The 21,077-nt window shown below is 34.9% G+C and overlaps 1 protein-coding gene across 2 annotated transcripts in view; it reads left to right on the top strand.

The window, feature by feature from the left end:
- Positions 1–20,564, top strand: part of LOC148946528 (cuticlin-1-like) — a 36,669-nt gene extending 16,105 nt beyond the window's left edge. For both annotated transcript variants that reach the window (XM_089097411.1, XM_089097412.1), the window contains exons 5-9: positions 780–956; positions 6,868–7,116; positions 14,804–14,962; positions 17,558–17,653; positions 19,924–20,564. In XM_089097411.1, coding sequence (XP_088953537.1) covers positions 780–956; positions 6,868–7,116; positions 14,804–14,962; positions 17,558–17,653; positions 19,924–20,082 — 840 coding nt within the window. In that variant the 3' untranslated portion in view covers positions 20,083–20,564. The remainder of the gene's footprint in view (positions 1–779; positions 957–6,867; positions 7,117–14,803; positions 14,963–17,557; positions 17,654–19,923) is intronic.
- Positions 20,565–21,077: the final 513 nt, after the last annotated feature.

The raw sequence follows: 21,077 nt of genomic DNA, 5'->3' as shown, positions 1-21,077 counted from the left end.
AAGAAATTAAACAAATACAGTTTACAGCTTTATGTTGATTTGTCCGCCTTTTGATTTACTATAGCCAAAAATTGGTATATTATAGACAATGCTGTATCCAGAGGAGGGGGGTCGACTGGGCTCTTAAAAAACGTGTCAAAATACATAAAATTAGTATTTAAAGCATTTTGAAAGTTTTTTTTTTACTGTACCCCCCGAACAAAAATCCTGGACGCACCCTTTGGTACAGTTTTGTTTTAGTTTTTGGGCTATGGAATACATTTGAGCCCTCTTTGAGAGTCGATAGCCTGCTATGTACTAAGATCCAAGAGCAAAAGAGACAATTTTCTTTCAATACTGTGGTAAAAAGTATGGTTGAAAGTAATTGGTTTATGTCTGGTTAAGTAATTTGTTATGACATATTTTATAACCCAATCTTACAATTTCTAGGCATATGTTTGAAAGAAAAGACAAATCACATAATTGGCTCTCTTGCGGTCCGGTTTCAATTTTTAGTCCGGGATAAAGAACGAAAGGGATCCGAATAACCATATTTTAAAAAGAAATCTCTTTGTTTATCTTTGGCAAGAATTGAAAATCTACCTTTACAAATTCCTAGAATTTTTAGTTTTTAAGGAGCACGTTAGATAGTAATAGAAATGCCCCTTGATGGCTGTCAAACTCTACAGCTAGAAGCTTCGGCTGGTTATCAGAGGGCTGGGGGATTCGACGCGTGTAGACGGCATTTTCTCTAGAATTTCCCTTTTGCTAATTTTGCAACTTTTATTTTTCTATTTCAGGGTTTCCACACAAGACAAGAGTGCACGTTTGTCCAATTGAATAGTAATCAGGCAAGCTACACTTTCACCCTGGTGCTTAACCAATGTGGTACCCAATTTATTGATGAGCTTGGATCTGGTGGACAAGCTTACCTTGAAAACACAATTGTCATTCAAATGGAAGAAGGAATCCAAGAAGTAAGATTAAAAAAAAAAAATTTTCACTTGTGCATGTTTTATATTATTTATTGTTATTTTTGTTCTATTCTTGGTTCTTTTGTTTCATGTCTTTTCCACAACAATCGAGTAGGTGAAAAGAAAAACACAATTATGGAAGGAGGTAAAAATAAAGAAGTAAATAAACTTGATAATCAGATTAGTCACATCACTAGTCATTTAAACTAAATGGTAGAGTTTTAATTTGTAGTTTTAAACTAAAACTAATAGAGCTTTAATATTTCAAAACTAATAACGTTATGTGGGTTATACTTAACCGATTATGCTGTGAAATGGAAGCTCCTTCAGCCAGGGAGATTGTTGGGAGCTTTTCTTATATTTAAGATCATTTTCTGTTCTATTTCAGCTTTACCGTCAAAGCTTACTTATATTTAAAATGACTGTTTTTATTTAATTTCTGTCCATTTTCAAGTATCAAATTTAATACCCTTTTAAATGCGAAGGGAGTTGTCATCTCAATCAACTTCCAATGTTTAATTGCTATTTACAATTAAAACTGGTTGTAAAATATCTCCAAATTTTCAATAATTTGTTTTCTCCTCTCACTCAAAAAGACATTTAGCAACAGAAAATTGGCAAAGAAACGTTCAATTCTTGTATGGCTATAGGTATGTAAAAATTTCTCACATGAGCCCTAGCCGTAACACCAATATTTGTTACGGGCGTAACTTAGGTGGGCGTAGTTTGATAATCGTCCTAATATACAAGCTTCCCCCTTGCACAAAAGTTGTCTTTGGAAACTTGACTTTAAATGTTGAAAGAACTAGCTTCTATGAAAACAATTTGTCACCAGTGGGACTTCAGTCTACTGCACATTAAAAATGCCCTCTATCACTGAATTATGGTGTCATGCCGTCTTAAACATTTAATTAAAGGCACCCAACCAGTCTCCTCATTGAAAAATTAATTTTAATGTTACTTTGAGACTCATTGTAGCTTGATATAAGTTTACCTACATTTACTACGTCTGTCTAGCGCCATGATTTCCAACGTGGGGCGCATGTCCCACTGGTTGGGCATGACAATATTTGCCCGGTGACAAAATTTGCCGGGTTGGGCAAATTTTGGTGGGTCATGGGAAGGCTGTGCAACCTTCAGCTGACTATACTTTAGAGCCTTAATTTTGAAAAATAAAACATTTTTCATGTCAATGGCATTACATTCAAATGCGTTTAAAGAGCACAAACGATACATGATAGTTTTGCAATGACTTTGTATATTGTATATTGTAGTTTTACAAGCTAATGTTGAGTTATATTAAATAAGAAAACCAAAAAGTCTACTGTATAACTTTGTTCATAGTTCTCTATAATAATTTGATGTTTAAAAAGTTATACAGAAGACTATACCATTTTCCATGTTTAAAAGAAAAATAATATTTTATATTAATTTCATTTTTATGTTCCTGGCCTCCTCCAGGTCATTCAGCGTGTCCCCAGGTGGCGATAGGGGAACGCTCTACAGATATGTAGGGTACCTCTATAGGAGGCACGGACCAAGAGGGGCCTTGTCCCTGGGGGTCCATAATAGAAACTGGGGCACCCTCGCCTGGGGTCATAAATACAGGCGGAGGAGTCATCCCAGTCATCTAATCAAACACGTGAACAACCCCTTAGGTCTCAAAGGGTGTCTGCAAGAAATGCCTTAATTAAAATCCGAAATCAAATGACATAGTTTTCCAACCTATTTAATTGCTGGTTCGTTTTGTTTTTTCGAGTGAATGAATTGATTCCTTTCATTTATCAGTTGCTCGCTAGTATCCGTCGATGGCAGCTCATGTTTTTGTTGTTTTTTTTGGATTTTGTGCAAATCGCGGATATTGGCGAATAACTCGCTTTTATGGTTGTTAGGTAGTTGGTTTTAATTCTTTTAATTTTTGGCTTTTATTGATACTTCGTTTTGCGCTGAAGAAGAGAGGCGTTTTGTCCTCTCGAAATATTCGCTTTGTTTTTTCAGTATCGTCATTTGGCCTATAAAAACCCCATTTTTGCTCGTTTTTCTTTCTTTATGTGATGTCAGGCCAATGTGGTTTAAGAAATTATCTTAGTAATGTGTTAAATTGCATGGTGATGCAGAAAACCATCGCGGGAGGATCCTCTATAGGAGGACAACTGCGGCAGGGCGTAAGATCCAGATCTATAGACAAAGGCCTCTGCAAAGGCCTGCCTCGACCTTTTCGGGGTATCTTCAAGACTAGGGACCTTGCGGTCAACTCTATTCCCACTTGAGGAGTGGCGCCCCTCGAGGAAATTATAGCCTAGTAAACGACACAGCATTCACAGGGGATTCTGACTAATGGACAATTCTTCTGGGCTTGGTATGTTTTGACGGGCGTCTTCGGGCTCAAAAACCTCTTCCTAGATAATTTATCTATTATGGGCTGCCTCCCCTTAGTAGCATCATATTTGTAGGCATGAATATATAATCAGTTGGAGGTAAAAGGGTTTGAGACTGTCTGCGCAGGATTTCGACTCTTGTTGATAGAAGAGCATCGCCAAGTGCTGAAAACCATGTTGTGACCAAGATGGGCCCGGGATTTCACAAAGCCACCTTTCAATGAGGTCTCAGGGACTTCTTGCTGTCCGGTTCTAAGCCGGCTTAAGCACTTTGGTGTAGACTTGAGAAGGTATGTGATCCCCTTCTTGCACTGGTATACGCGATCATTTCTTTTCCTGGGGGGAAAATAATTTCAATGATTTAAAGAACATGAAAATTGGAAGTTGGAATGTTACGACATTAAAAAATGACCATCGTATCAACATTTTAACTGACGAATTCAGATGATTTGAACTGGATTTATTAGGAGTTTCAGAACTCATATCCCAGGGGTAGGAAGCATGAAATTAGGTGATATAGAATTTGTTTACTCAGGCAGGAAGGATGGGGTACATAGACAGGACGAAGGGCTCAAGATAAATAAGGAATTTTCAGAATCTTGTCTAGGCTGGAAAGGTATTAATATTTGAATACTTATTGTTTACTTTAGGACTAGAAAGTTCAGGGTATCAGTTATAGTAATATACACCCTTGTAGAACCGCCTTAAGAAGATAGTTGTTGATCAAATTAATTTTACTTACAGTTACAGTGGCAAATAGACAGGGTCCCAGGTAGAAATACGATGTTATTATTGGGAGATTTTAACGCCCAGGTTGGTAGAAATAGGGATAGACGGTATCCCAGCCTAGGTAAATTTGGGGTAGGAAAAGAAAACAGTAATGGATACAGACTTTTGCAATTTTGTAGGTATAACAATCTAGTTATAACCAATACGGTATTTGGTCATAAAATGGCTCATAAGTTAACATGGTATTCACGTGATAGTAAAACAGCAAACTTTATTGATTATGTCATAGTAAACTGAAGACTGACAGGATCAATACGAGATACTAGGGTATATAGGAGTGCCGTAATTGATGTTAAAAGTAAAGATCACCATCTAGAAATTTAAAGCTGAAATATCGGAAGGGTAACTACCTCCCGGGAAGTTATGATGTTGGTAGACTCCAGGATGAGAATTTGAGAGAATTTTTCCAGGAACAGTTGAAATACTAAACAGGAACAGGAACAGTTGAATACTAAACTTGAGAGTTTAAAATTTGATAATGTGGAAGACGGTTGGAATAATTTTAGAAAAATAATTTGTGAAGTTCCTGAAGGTGTATTAGGGAAGAAAGCTAGAACTGCAGCTAAGAATATCAGTGAAAAGGCTTTACGTTTGATAGAAAGGAGAAAGGACTTGTACAAGAATTATCTGAGTGATAGATCATATGAAAACAAAAGGAATGTAAAGAAAGTGGAGAAAGCATTAAAATATGAGCTAAGAAGGTTTGAAGTGGAGGCCATGGATAAAATTGCCGAGGATCTGGAAGATGCAGCTAGACGGCATAATAGTAAAATATTGTACTGGCATATTAACAAATTGAGAGGGAGTAGTCAATCTGGACTTGGCCCAGTTAAAGACAGGAATGAGGCCGCAATTATCGATAAGGAAAAAACTAAAGAGAGATGGACCGAACATTTTGAGAATTTGCTTAACCGAGATAGAGTTGCAGGAAAAGATATAGAGGAAAATAAAAAAGTTTGTTATACCTTGGATGTGAAGGAAGATTTGTTTTGTGAGGAGAAATTAGCAATAGTACTAAAAGGACTAAAAAATAATAAGGCTCCAGGTGCTGATAGGGTGGTAAATGAGTTTCTTAAATATGGTGAGTCTGAGGTTAGAAATAAGTTACTGAAGATTATGAATATAATATTTGAAAAGGGGAAGTACCTAACGATTTTAGGAGAACCTTAATTAAGCCACTTTATAAGAAAGGTGATAAAAGTGAGTGTTGTAATTATCGAGGCATTAGGCATTATACCAGAGAAGTACATTAAAGTGATTAGTGCTATGTACGACAATAACACTGCTGCGGTTAAGGTAGGGAATGAGGTTAGCAGCTGATTTTTTATTAAATCAGGAGTTAAGCAGGGTTGTGTTCTATCCCCCTTTATATGGATTATTTTAATGGAATTTGTTTTAAGGAGCGCAGGAAAGGCAATGGGAGACCACGGAATAAAATGGGCAGGAAAAAGCCTCCTGGACTTGGATTATGCTGGTGATTTAAGCATTCTAGATGAAAGTGTAAGCAAAATGAATGAAGTTTTAGAGGTTTTGCGAGTTCAGGGTGCTAGATTTGGTTTGAAAATTAATGTTAGGAAGACTAAGTCACTAAGGCTAGGAATAAGTGAAGATGAAAAGGTGACGTTGGGTAACGAAAAGATTGATCAAGTGGACAGCTTCACTTACCTTGGTAGTATTATTAGTAAAGACTATGGGAGCTGTGAAGGTCTTAAAAGTAGAGTAGCCATGGCTTAGAGTGTTTTCTCAAGGTTAAAAAAGGTTAGGAAGAATACGAAGATATGTCTGCAAACCAAGGTTAGAACATTAGAAAGTAAATTGATGACAGTGGTAAAATAATGGCTTTGAATCCCGGGCGCTCCGAATAACGGATGAAGATTTACTAAATGCTTTCCAGAAAAACTGCTTAGGGATCGTTCTGGGTACCTGGCTGACTGACCAGATTTCAAACAACAGGCTTTACGAAAAATGGGGTTTAATACCACTCTCTAAGGCTATAATGAAAGAAAGGTTGAGGTGGCTAGGACACGTTGTGTGGTTGAGGATGACAGATTACCGAAGATTGTTCTTTTTGGCCAACCGTCTAGGGCTAAACGGAAAGCAGGGCGTCCATGTCTGGGGTGGGAGGACGTCATAAGGAAAGATTTAAGGGAAATGAGAATTTTGTGGGCGGGTGTAAAAACGGAGGCTTTGAATAGATTGGGGTGGAGGAGGAGCGTGCGTAGCTGTGTTGGCCTCAGGTGGCTTGGTGCTGCGGTGAGTTGTTAGTAGTAGTAGTTGTATATTGCATAAAAAGTGTTGTATTCAGACAATGTTTTCAATTAGAGTAGAGTATACCTAGAGGACTACCCCCCCAAAAAATATACAAAGTTAATGGTCTTTTAGGTTTCCTTCAGGAGAACAAATGTAAAATATTTGCATTAAAATTTAGATACCACGAGCGGGGTAGCTGGATTTTAGAAATTCCTAGGGCATGGCCAAAAATAGGTTGAGAGCTACTGGTCTAGTATATACAAGACTAAGAGTTTGAGTATCCGTGAGGGTATATTTTTACAGGAAAGTTTCCTTGTTCTTATCACGGTCTCAGCCTAAAATGTAAATTTTATTTAACTTCAGACTTCAGTTATGCTTCGTATTTCTGTAGTCCTAGTCCTGAGGTATCTTTGTTACAATTTTTTTGTTGTTAAAAAACATATCTTGTATGTTAAATTTGTGTCAATAGTTACTTTAGATATATAATTCAATTCTAGGTCTGGGACACATCAAGACAAATCCGTTGTCTCTGGGAAGGCCAGCTCGACAAAACTGTCTCAGCCATATTTAGTGTGGATCAACTTGACTCTCAAATCGTTTCGTTCAGTGGTGACACTGCTAATGCCTTTATGGACATCCAAATTGGTAAAGGTCCCTTGGCTCCATCAGCTAACGGCCTTGTCCGTATTGGCGAAACTATGACCATGGTAATATCTGTCACCGGTGATCCAGGCTTTGATATTCACGTAAGTAACACTTCCGCTTTTGTTCAGAAATACTGTTAGTAGTGTTGGAGCATTTTAATCCATGAGTAGCCCGAGAAAGTACATCTGCGGTAGGAGCAGGTCCTGGAACATAATCTTTCTATTCTTCATTATTATCAGTTGAAAAAAGGAAAGAAAGAAGAAAAGCTGATAAACACACTATTTGAATCACTTAAATTTGGATTAATTTTGCTGTTAGAATAGCTCAATAAACCAAGTAGAAAAACGCTAATATTGTCTGGAATTTATAAGAAAATCAATTTCAACACAGATGCTCTGGAAGAGGGAGATCAGCTTCAGTCTTATGAAGTCTTGGCCGTCACGGTCGTAATATATATATCAAAACTTTTCAGTGTATTGATATGCATTCTCTGTGCTGCCTGATATTTTCAGCATATACGAAAGAGGCCAATAAACACGATTATTGTTAGTTCTTCGTATCAGAAATAAAAAAAACTATATCTTATATAAACATTTTATGAAAAAAAAATAGTACAATCATATTGACTCTTCATGTAGGCAACATATTTCACGTATTTTGATGCTTCACTTTTTGAAAGAGATACTTTAGATAAACACTTCGAACTAAAAGTCAGGAATCTCCTCTCTTAACAATATTAAATAAAACAAAAGTTGTTCCAACTGAAAGTAAGGAGCAGTATTAAAAATGAAAACGAACAGAAATTATTACGTATACGAGAGGGTTAGCCCTTCCTCGACACCTCGTTTTTCACGCTAAAGTTTTCGGCATTTTGCAAAAGATACTTATTATTCTAATTAAACGACCCTTGTGTTTCAGGAATCGTTTTTAAGGATTTGGGACAAAATATAAACTTTAGTGTAAAGAGCGAGGTGTTGAGGAGGGGGCAGCCCCCCTCGTATACATATGTGTAATTTCTGTTCGTTTAAGGTTTTAATATTGCTCCTTACTTTCAGTTGAAAAACTTGTTTTTTTCATTTAATTTCCGATCGTTTTTTAAATAACGCCAGGAAATATGGCTCCACCTCCACGGACAAATCTTCCTCCCCACGGAAATATACTCTAGACATTTCAATCTGGTTAAAATTTACCCCGGACAATTACCCGTAACACTTCCACGTGTAAAATTGAGTCACTAAAAAGAAAGCAAGACATATAAACCAATTTCGTATAGGAATTCTAGCAAATTCCCCGAGTATACAATTTCCCCTGAAAGTTTCACCCCCTGGAAAATTTCCTCTCCACGGAAGATTCTCCCCATGCAAAGTCCCCATCAGTGATATCATATAATGAAAACTTAATAAGGGTCTAACGTATTTATTGAAATCCTTTACTTTGCAAATACCGTCATTAAAAAAAGAAATTACGACATATTTTTGAAAACTAGAAAAGCGCTATGGCTCCGTCGATCCCGTTAGAAATAGTGTAATAGTGTAGAATAGTATTTACAATGTAATAAAGACTGTTGAAAATTTACTTTTGATGATCAGCCAGGAAGCAATTTAAGCCTTTGGCTAAAAAAAACTTACAAAAATAATTGCTTGCAAGAATTATTGCAATCACTTTTTTTCTTCTACATCATCTCATAACTCTCCAGCTGCAAACTCTACTTTTGACAACCACTGCAGGAGCGCTTTAAGCCTTATGGCTCTAAAAAAAACATAATCACAATTTATATTTGTTTTTTTTTCTAATGCATCTATTCATGTTTGAACATCTTTATTAGCAAGATATAAGATACTGTACGTGAATAGAAAATACTGAAAACCCAAGTCATTCTGTAATGCTAGAGAAAGCTATTCTCAATGACAAGCATATTAAAATATACTTCAATGAGGTGTACACAATAGTTCAAGGATAAATTAACAATTCTTGTCATTCTAGTGAAGGTCGAAATTATGAATATACTGTCGTTTATTTCACTATCACTTCATAATTAAAAAAAAATAACATCTTGAACTTTAGTGATAAAGAAAACGTGACTAAAACCGCTCCTGCTAGTGTTTAGTAATATTTAAATACCTTTTAATTATTAATTACTAATTTCTAAAGAGCCCTGTAATCATAGTAACCAAAAATTTAATTTGTCCTTCATTGGGAAGATGAATAAACAATTAGCTAAATTAGGTTTAAAGTGGCCAATTGGATTAAGTCCATAAAACAAGAAGTGAAGAAACTTCGAAAAAATATGTCTTCCCACCGTTTATTTCACTGTTATACTTCACAATTGAAAAAACAAACAAACATTAACATAAGTTATTAAGTGATGAAGAAAACGTGACGAATGCCACTCCTGCTGATATATGGCAATGTTAAAACACCATTCAGTTACTAATTTTTAACATGGTAGACATAGTAGTCAAAAATCAATATTTTTTCCTCTATTTGAAAGACTCGACGTAAAAATACTGTTCAGAAGCCAATTAGACCAAGTTCATAAACACAGCAAAAAAGCTTAGAAAAACGTTTTTTACCTTGTTTTAATTTGAATACAATCAATAAGAGGTGAAAAATGGTTTTTTGGTTGCTTATGTGCTTGGGCTTGGAGATTGTTTCTAAGTTGAACTGTCTTATACAGAGAGCGTCGTAGAATGGACTTAGTTCAGGTGTGATTAATTTTTATTTTGTAGAACACCTTCTTGACTTTTAAATTAAAAGCAAACGTGCCTCAACGTTAAATTTTTAAAATACTAAGATATGACTTGTAAGAATACTGAATTAAAAAAAAAATTGTTTCGAAAAAATCACTTTTCAAGTATAAAATGGTAAATCTTGTGGAACGGAAAGTGTAGGTTCAGCTAAACTATCATTGATGGTTATGAATTATTTGTTAATACCATAGCCCAAAATGGAAGATAACGATAAATTTAGCCCTTAAATTACTTATACTGCACATATAAAGGGCCAACACTACAATCTGTTCTGCATTTACACTAAAATTGATTGCCTATGTTTCTTTAACAAAAATAATGGCAAATACTTAATTACCATTTATGATAATTTAGTTCTAGAGTCAGTGTTGTATCAAGGATTTCCGTTCGGGGAGGTGAGGAGGGTATCAAAATATTTTTAATCCGGGTGGAAGGGGTTGCAAAAAAAATTTTTGCTCGACGGAGGGGCGCGGGATAAGTGTTATTCAAGTGTATTATTAGGACAAATTTACGAGTCAGAGCAACACATTTTAGTTTTTTAGGAGAAATAGTTTGTTTACCTTGGTATTTAAGATCAATTTAAGAGTTCGCGAAATATTTAAGGGTTTAAACCAGTTACCTCTCCTGAATGTGGCCCTGTCTTGGGAACAACCTATGTAACAAGGACAGAAATATCCATATTGGGTGTCGTAACTCAAACCCCAGACAGTTCGAAGAAATTGTGCCAGATATTTTACGTCGTCAACATTAATGTTTGCTAATTGATTTTACTGACTAATTGAACGTTTTTACCGGATGTTTAACGTTTTTAAAGATGTCTTTTATAGATCGAGATGTTAACGTCATTTTAATAACATATTTTAACATAGTAACATTTTTTGTGCATTGGAGTCCGCCCCTTTGTCCCCAATATGTGACGGCTATGACTCGAAGGGCAACATTATAAAGAATATGGATCTTGTAAAAGTTGGATTTTCAGGGATTTAACATATGAAGATAAAGGCTAAAAACTGATAAGGCCATTTGCAGCATACGTTCGATGACTGTTGAAAAAGCCGGAATTTCAAAGAAAATGTGGTAATTTGTGTTGTTAATCTGGAATGTCATAGAATTTAAGCTGAATCTTCCAGTAAGTGTTGATTTTTCAACATATTCCATTTTCAAGAATTATTTTGAGTCAAAATGCAATCGGCACAAGGTAGGTTTATATTAGCATAAGAAAATCTTGGCAGGTTAAGTCGGCTAGTTGACTATGAGCAGGAAGACGTAATCGTCGCACAATTCTGCTTTCTTTGGATTCCCCATATTTCAGAGTAACTGGAATGGTAAGTAGCTTGGCTAACAAACGAACAAAATGGACAAACGCTAGATATCATTGGCTGTTTTTCCCAACATTAGCACCATTTTCCACTTTTATGAGTTTTCAGAGTACCTGAATAGAAAATAGCTTGGCTAAAAAACGAACAAAATGGACAAACGCTAAATATCATTAGCTGTTTTTCCCAACACTAGCACCATTTTCCCCTTTTATGAGTTACTTATGCTATTTGTACAATACTAAGAAAAGATAAGAATATATCTTACCTAAATAGTATTAAAATGTATTTGAATTAACTAAGTCTCTTATATAATATTTTCTAAGTTGTTTTTATTTCCGGTAATAATGGTAAAATGTATTGGAAGGGGGAGGGACAAGAAAAATGTTTCTATTGTTCAGATAAAATTAATTAAGCTAAATAAAAACGTCATTTTAAATAACGAATTGAATTAGAGAAACCCTTACGTAGCATGAATTCCAGAAACCCAGGCTCAGTATATTCGATTCTGCTCCATCATCATTTTTAACTGGTTTCCAAAGAAGCTAATAAAATTGAAGGTCAAAAACATCACGTCGCGGCATTTACGTTGAGATGCTATATTATTAAACCCATTAGAAATACATGAATACCATGATTACCATATCAGAGACTTCAACTTACAAGAAAAATATCAGCTTTATCACCTTTTTCAGGCGCGTTTCCAGATTTCGGGCAATCAGTAGTTACCGTCATCCGTAAAAAATGATATACTATCATTAATTCTGTCACCTAATTCTAGCTGAATGATGCATGCAGATTTTAACCAATAATTTATCTCAGCTCATGTGCATCGACATGGTTACTGATTTGTTTTGTTTCATAAGTTTCCTTTTGTTTTTAATCCCGCAAGACCATCATAGTCCAGTAAATAACTTATGCAGGGACTATGGTAAATATGAACTAACATCAGGAGCGACTCTCCAGCATTCTTATTGGGGGGGGGGGGGGGGGGGGGCAAGACGGGTCCACATTTGGATAATCAAAGGGCATGGGATGTATAATAATTTTCCTCCACATTATTGGGGGGGGGGAACTACCCCTCCCCCCCCCCTTGCCACCCCCAAACGACGCCCCTGACTAACATACTTCCGTGAACTATCGGTACATTTTCTTTAAAACATCAGAACGGTATGGCTCATTAAAATGTTAATTATCAAAAGTTACAGCATCTTGACGTCAGCTTTTCAGACTTCGAAGGGTAGTCAAGGATTCTAAATAACTTCGATTTTATTATGAAAAGCAGACCTATAACACCAGAAATAGCCTGAAATTGTTAAGAAATGAGACATTTCATTTTATCAGGTTTTCATATATTTTGCTTATTTTCACCAAATTAAACTTTTTTGTTTAATTATATTTAGTTAAACTTATAACCAGATTGAACAATAAAGTTTCTTAATTTTTTCTCTATAATAAGTCTTGCTAGTTTTTAGAATTTTGTAATTTATATTTTCTAATTTTATTTCTACCATTTAATCTTTGTTCTTAGAAAGATTGTTGAATGCATTTTAAGTTTGATTGCTTTTCGTTATTTAACAAAAAACAGAAAAAGTAGCAAGCTCTAGCGAAAATCGTTCAACTTCAAGAAAATGACTTTTTTTATTTTCCTAAAGTTAAATACAGTCCACTAGACTCATTAATGTCGATTTCATAAATCAAATAGTCCGTGGTAACGAACTGTAAGTAAGGAGTAACCCGGCTCAATAGTAACCGAAACTCTAAAAATTTTGGTACCAGTAGATACATCAAAAGAATCGGATTTTTATGCTAATTTCAGATATATAAGTTTCATCAAGTTTAATCTTACCCTTCAAAAGTTACGAGCCTGAAATAGTTTGCCTTATTTTCAAAAAAGGGGGAAATACCCTCTAAATGTGATAAAATCTTGATGAAAATCAAACCATCAGATTCAGAGTAGCAGAAAACCCTACTGTAGGTGTTTCATGCTCCTATCTGCAAAAATGTGGAATTTTGTTGTTTTTTTTTTTCCAGAAGAAAGATCACGGATGCGTGTTTATTGGTTTGTTTGTTTTTTTTTTCCCCAGGGGTGATCGTATCGATCCTGTAGTCCATGAATATCGTGAGAGGGCTCATTCGAACGGAAATTAAAAACTCTAGTGCCTTTTTTAATTTACCAAAAAAATTGGAGGGCAACATGGCCCCCTCCCACGCTTATTTTTTCCCGGAGTCACCTAATCAAGATTTTGAGATAGCCATTTTGTTCAGCATAGTCGAAAATGTAAGAAATATGTCTTTGAAGATGACTTAATCCCCCAAAGTTCCCAGGGGAAGGGCTGCAAGTTATGAAGTTTGCCCATTGTTTACATAATAGTATTGGTTATTGGGAAGTATACAGACGTTTTCAAGAGATATTTTTCTGGTTGGGGAAGAGGAGTTGGAGGAAGGGGTTACGTGGGAGGATTTTTCCATGGAAGATATTTCCTTGGGGGGAGGGACATTTCTATGAAGGGGGTGCCGGATTTCCCAGCATTATTTAAAAAACGATCAGAAATTAAATAAAAAAACAAGTTTTATTCAACTGAATGTAAGGAGCACCATTAAAGCTTAAAACGAACAGAAATTATTACTTATATGAGGGGGTTCGCCCCCTAGTCAATATCCGCTCTTTACGCTAAAGTTTTTTTCAGTACTTTCAAAAGAGCTATCTATTCTAATTAAACGGCCTTTGTGATTCAGGAATTTGTGATTCGAACAAAATTCGAACTTTAGCTTAAAGAGCGAGGTGTTGAGGAGGGGGCCGCCCCCTTTATATACGTAATAATTGTTCGTTTTAAGTTTTAATGTTGCTCCTTACTTTCAGTTGAAAAAGATTTTTTTTTATTTAGTACCTAAAAGGATTGAACGTCCAAAATTCAACTGCAGTATTTCACACTATTTTTGCATGAGATTATTTGTTTAGGATCATTAAAAATAATAATCCACTAAAATAAGGTAGATATATATATATAAATAAGATGAAAATTAGCATAATTTTGTTTCTAATACAACCATATTATATTTATTTATTTTTATATTAATGTTATTACAATATATTGTTTTCCTGATACAATGATTTCAGTCCAGTAATTAATTTCAGCAGGGACTTAGGATCTTTTGGGTTGAAGATCATATTTAAAATTAACTATATGCCTAGATGTACTTATTTTTAATTTTAATGTTTTATTTCTTATTCTCCATTAATTTCTTTTTATATCTTCTCTAAATATCTTCTCTAAATAAATATTTTATATCTAACTTGCATTGCTGTTGATCAGGGATCAAGATATCATTTAACAAGGACAAGGGGGCTCAAAGACTCAAACAATATTTTTTAAAAAAGGACATTATTTTTCATAAGAGAGGCAAGAATAGACATTATTTAGTGTTTAGCCCCTTGGAAAACTCTTGTCTTTTTTTCCCTAAAAATAAGGAATGTTGAAATACCAAGCCTGTTATTGATATCAATATCCTGACCTAAATAAGCAGGTTTATATACCAGCTTGTAAAACGAAGCAAGCCTTATGGATTTGTTAGATATCCCTTCTCCTGACTCTTCCAGAAACAGTCACAGCACATTTTTTAAATTGACAAAATCACTACCTGCGTTGAAGGTATTTTATTGCTAATGTTCTTAAATCTTCCCGTGAGATGAGAGTTTTGATTAAAAATTGTTATTGTAGGTCCGTGACTGCATTGCTCACGATGGTAACCGCAACAACCCAGTCATACTTACTGACAACAATGGCTGTGTTTTGAAGAAGAAGCTTATGGGACCCTGGCAAAAAACCAGACAGACTGGAAACGCTGAAGTTAATTTACTTGCCTTTGCCTTCTTCCAGGTAAGCTACCTTAGCTGATCCCTCTAACTGATATTTCGTAGCAACAGTTTGTGGCTTAATATTGGGAGAAAACAAAATTTGTAACTAACTTTCAGGCAGATCGCACAAACACCTCGGTGACTTGGTTGCTTTGGCCAGTGCTGCGTTCCGGGTGTGTGTTTACAATGCTTGATTGTTCCTGCTAACCGATAAACTACAGACGACAAAAATTATGCAACAGAACTGGAAAATCAGAAATAAGACTACAAAATATACCAAATTTTCGTCTTTAGTAACGATTGATGAGAGTTATCCACCAATAGATCATTAAATAATTTAATTTTAATTAATTGCACGTTCATCTGCCGCTTGCATTTGAAAAGTGTATTGTCTTTATATGACAGAGAATTCTCGATGTTGACGGATAAAAGATGATGATAAAATGCATTTGATTGACTGTCCAGGGCTGACGGAGGGGGGGGGGTCAGCTGTAATCGTTTGAGTAGACAGTGAGCTGATTTCTCATTTATTGTTTGTTGAACAATTAATCATGGATCTAAACATTAAATTTATAAATTACACTTTTTGTTCCCAATTAACGTGCAAATAAGCCCTCTGGATATTTTAAATTTAGCTCTTATTTTTTTCAATAATGAATGATCTTGAATTTAATGATCCATTGCATTTCCAAAAATATTGAAAGGTGTTGTAAATAACATGTGATTCCTGCAATTAACCGCGCCCATCTGATGTTAGTGTTGTAGATAATGCAAGTCTATTACAGACTTACATCAAATATAAATATCATCTAAAAGAAAATTTGTGTGTTTCTGAGAATTGTTAGCTAATACCTTTTTAGCTCATATCTAATTATCTTATTTAATTATTTAATTATTTTAGTTCACACTTAATTGTTGGCAAGTATTGCTAGTTAACAAATGACCGGCGGAAGTAAGCCTTTTATGACAGCAATAGCCGTTATGAGAGTGTGCTGATTAACAATCTTCAGAATATAAAAGGGTTGTTAATGCCCAAGAATGTGTAGTAAAGAAGAGATGTGATTCTAAAATTATCATCCGTTAGTCTGATCAAAAATGTGAGCCTTTTATGGAATGACCAATATATTTAAAAATGTACTATTTTGCAATACATCCAAAATTGGTCGATTCTACTTCAATTCTCAATTTATATATATGATTTTGTCACTCATTCAATAATAATCCGATTCTATAATGCGATTTCTATTTCTTACAACTGCCATCTTTATATATTGATCTCTGGTTGATCTAAATCTAATAACTTAAATTGCTTAGATCTAGTCTCATCCTGGGCGTGACTTGTCATACATGTTATATAAGAAACAGTGCAATTTCTATTACAAGAAGCAACCCCTGCTCTCCTTGGAGACATCTAGAAACATGTCTACCCGTTTCTGTTCGTATTCAGAAGCAAAACTTCGTCAATATCCTTAGAGGAAGGGGGGGGGGGGTCAAAGCTGGAGGTGATTTTCTCAAGTCAAGCGAAAATAACAGTGAAAAATGAAAATTGAGCCATTTAGTACTATAAAGGCAAATGTATACTAAAGAAAACTGATCTGTTTCTGTGGAGGCTTGAAAAATGTAGGCCTATCTTAGTTTTGACAAGATGTTTGAAGACACTAAGTTTCAGCTGGGGGGGGGGGTGACAATCTGAAGCCTTGGAGGGGCAACTGCACTTGCCATGCCCTATAACAAATGATTCCCCTGTCCGTACTGTTACATAGTTCCCATTACGTGGTTAACTACAAAAAAGGAGCTTTTTGCAAATGAAAGTAAAGAGTGACTTTAAAAATTAGAACTAAGAGAAATTACTCTGTATATAAAGAGGACAGCCCCCTTCTCATTCCCCCTTTCTCTACACTAGAGTTTATTTATTTAAGAAACCCTCTTACCTAACTCAACGGCCATTGTGTTTGAGCAGTCACTCTTAAAGAACCGGGACATAAGACAAAGTTTGCAATAAGTAGCTGGGGCTGAGAAGAGACCAGTAGCCTCATACAGCGAATAATTTCTGTTAGTTGTATGCTTTAATTTCGCTCTTTGCTTTCATTTGAAAAACTTGTTTTTTTTTATTTAATTTCTGTTCGTTTTTAATGCGAGGAGGGCTATCACCCCCTAAAACTTGATTCTAAAAATCAAATTATAACTTTTGCACAGCAATGCTTCAAGAATAAGAGCTCATTTACTGAAATTACTTTCCGAAATAAGGAATAACTATCCAATATAGGCATATATATATATATATATATATATATATATATATATATATATATATATATATATATATATATATATATATATATATATATATATATATATATATATATATATATATATATATATATATATATATATATATATATATATATATATATATATATACTATTACAAAGACAATTATTACTAGTACAAGTGTGAGGGGGAAGGGTTTGTAGCAAAGAGTATTGTTTTTAATTTAGTTTAAACTGGGACATTTATCTTCTTTCTCTTTTGATTCATTATTAAGTACCTTTTCGTTTCCTGTGCAGTACAGCCCTTATGACATTGACACGTCATAATCAACATTTTCTACTTCCAGGCCTTCAAATTCCCCGATCAAGTTGAAGTATTCCTCGAATGTAATATTGAACTTTGCAAAAGTGAATGTGGGTTTTGCCCTGAAGACCAAGCCCTGGTAAGTCTTGTGTGTGTGTTTGTTTTTACTCAGCCAGAAACAATAGCAAAACAATGCTGACAATTGTGGGCACGTAGCCCATTTTTTTTTTTTTTTTTTTTATGTTACTCAGAATCATTAGGATTCTCAATTCATTAAAGTCCCTTCAGGAATTTTGTGACAAATCTATTTAATAAAGTGAAACATGAAGTTTGTTGACCACGGTCTGAAATTAATCAGGTCATGGAGATCAAATTTTTGAAATTGAAATTTCCCAAAAACCATTTTTCCCAAAAATTCAAAACTTTCTGCGAAATTCTAATCTGTAAGTCTGGAATATACAATGAGGACTTCAAATTGTGATGAAAATAAAAAGTCAGCAACGAAAAAAAAATGAAAGAAGAAAAAGAGAAAAAAGGCTGTTAAAACAGTGTTTAAAAAGGGAATAAAAAACGACAAAAAGAAGTTTGAAACTTGGATTCCTTTAGTTTAGACAACGAGGGATTACTTCCCTACAGTTTTATCGTAAAAAGTGTACTTAAATTCTGTTAATTTAGGGCTGTGTCGCATTTTTGAAAGCTAACCTCATTGTTAATTAAGCACAAGTCAGAAAGAGAAGCCAAATTACCCCGCCTTTTTTTAAAACAAAAGCTTATTAGTTTTCCTGTGTGAAGTTTAAGCTGTGTGAAGTTAAAATATAATGAAAATTTAGCTCCTACTTGACTGGCTCTTTTGCAGGCAATTCAAAGCTTTTAAAAAGAACCAGAAATTTTTCAGTCACAAGATTTTTCGCAATTATTCCCTTTTGCCGGACCTAATTGTTTAATTTTCTGTGGTAAGTACCACAGAAAATGTGGTAAGTCTGAAACTACCGAACAATATACTTTGATTAATACCTTCTTTGATTGCAGATTCCAAAAAGACTAACCTCCTGATTGCAAATATCCTTCTTAGAAATCCTCTTCTTCGCCTTTTCTTGAAACATTAATGAAGTTCATTAATGAACATTCAAAACCAAGGCCGTACCCAGGATTTTTTTGGAGGAGGTTTTACCCCAAAAAAAAATTTCGGGGGGGGGGGGTACACAAAAAAACCTCAAAAAACACATACAAAATTTGTCTATCTCCATTTTTGTTGCGTTTTTATGAGTCAGAATAACATTTCGGGGGGGGGGGGGGTTCAAACGGGGTAATCTCCTCCCTGGATACGGCCCTGTTCAAAACATAATGAATGTTCATTAATGAACATTCATGATTTACACTTTTAATTTAGTTTCCTTTTATGTTCAACTAATGTGTATAATCCACCTCCCCCCTGTATTGCATGGTTACTGTATGCATGCAACAGCTTCTCCTCCCATACATTGGTGCCAAATGCTAATTTGGCACAGCGGACTTGGGTTCCATTATTTTGGTTCGAGTCAGATCCCTATGTGTAAAAAGTAAATATGCAGCTCTTTCAAATTTGTTCGTGCTTTTTGTACCAGACACATTAGCCCCTTAGGTGGGATGGCTTGGACTCCTTCCTCTAATTAAGATTATCCCTGTTTCTTGTGTAAAATTTAAAAGTTGGGATGTAAAAGTTAAAAACAATTAATTGTGCTTATCATCTCAAATAGTGTGACACCTAAAGTAAAACGCAAAACAATTGAGTTGCTGATCTAAATACTATAGTTTTTTAAATTTTGTATTTACCTGATTTTGTTTTTAAATTAATAAAAGCACCTCTAGGAACAATAGCTTCCACTTTGAAAACCGAGAACAAATAATCCATAAACATAGCCACATTTCCCCTTTGCGTTTATTATGATTACCAAAAGTTTTCTTATTATGATTACCATTTCCCCCTTGCGTTTATTATGATTACCAACGAAATTTTTGATATAGGTGGGATTCTAAATATAATATAACTGCTATAGAAACAATATTTCCATTTGATCATCAGTTTTTACAAAGTAGATGTTATCAGCAAACCAGCCACCAGCACCCTCAAAAGCTGCTGAAAGCTTTAACGCTTAGAAAAACTTACGATTTGGGTAAGTGTTTTGGCAGTGGTGTCAGTAGAGAGGGGAGACGGACTGCATATTTTTCAATAGTTTTTGCCTCCCCCCCCCCCCCGCATGTATTGAAAAATAACTTGTTTTGGCATTTCAATTTAAAAATACAATATTTTGGTATTTAGCTTGAAAAAAAAGAAGAAAAAGGTAAAAAAGTGAAAACGTCCCCCTTTAGATTGTGAAGACACAGTAGCATACCGGTAATAGGTAAATTAGTTTATATGTTTTTTTTCAGTTTGGCCGTAAGAAACGTTCACTCCAATATAACAACGCAACTTTAGTATCAGATCCAGTCCGTCTAGCCCGTAGACTCCGAGTGCTTGCCCCTGATGATGTTACTTTCGCAGATGGCAGGTCAACAATAACACTCACAACTGGTGAGTTGAAGCGATAAATGACTTACACAGAACACTGGAAGAGAGCCAGCAAGTCTTGCTGAAGAGGGGTCGTTCCTATTAAAGCAACTCAGAATATCTTATGGAATGAGCAGTGTCCTTAGAAAGTTGTCATATAGAAAAAAATGTGTGAAGAAATAACAAAAAAATTGAAATTTTACGGTGATCATAAGTAATAATCATAGCCACATTCCATACCGGGTTTGTATTTATTTCCCAGCTAATACATCCAGCTTTTGAGAGGCCAAGAAGTACTTATCACCCTTTACTCAATTCCAGTGTTGCCAATATAGTCATTTTTTGCTTCTGTTTTGGTATTACCAATTGTGATGTGCCACTATATGTTATGGTCAGTTGTGCTATTAGGCTTTAGTTCCTTCGCAAACGTTCAGCAAATCAACTGTTGGTGCAAGTATTTTGGCGTTTTAGTTGCATGCTTTGTGGTATTTTTTTAAAAATAGATATTTTTACTTCGTTAAAAGTGTTTAAATATTCCATAGCTGTGGTGACATTTGGCTATTGAAATAGGTTGATGTTTTTTACTAGGGAGTATATTGCAAGATGAAGCAAAAAACTTTAGTAATCGGCCAAATTTCTTAATTGCTTTGTGCAACAAAATTAATATGCGAATTAAAACGGCGAAGATGAATATACCCTAATTATCAATTTATGCGCCTTTGGGACAGGACAATTTTAATAAGTAAGTTGATCACAGGTTCCTCTAAAATTGCCAATGGCTTTAAAAGTTGTAATATCACTCGCTAACACAAGTTAACAGACTTGGTATAACAATGCCAAAGTTTTCTCAATTTGAGTGAAAACCTGATTGGCGAAAAACAAGTTATTCAGAAAAATATTTTATGTTGATAAAAACGATCTAGGTTCAATGTCTAAAGAATGATTGACGCGTAAACATTAACAAAGAAATATCATCTATATAAATTTACCTCCTGCATGGGGTATTTATAACTACGGGTTCTTCTGGGGACCCGGC

This window comes from Artemia sp. Qi Xiang Cuo, chromosome 11 (genome assembly GCF_049724085.1).
Source record: "Artemia sp. Qi Xiang Cuo chromosome 11, ASM4972408v1, whole genome shotgun sequence".
Taxonomy (NCBI): Eukaryota; Metazoa; Arthropoda; class Branchiopoda; order Anostraca; family Artemiidae; genus Artemia; species Artemia sp. Qi Xiang Cuo.
This window is presented reverse-complemented; position numbering and strand designations above follow the sequence as displayed.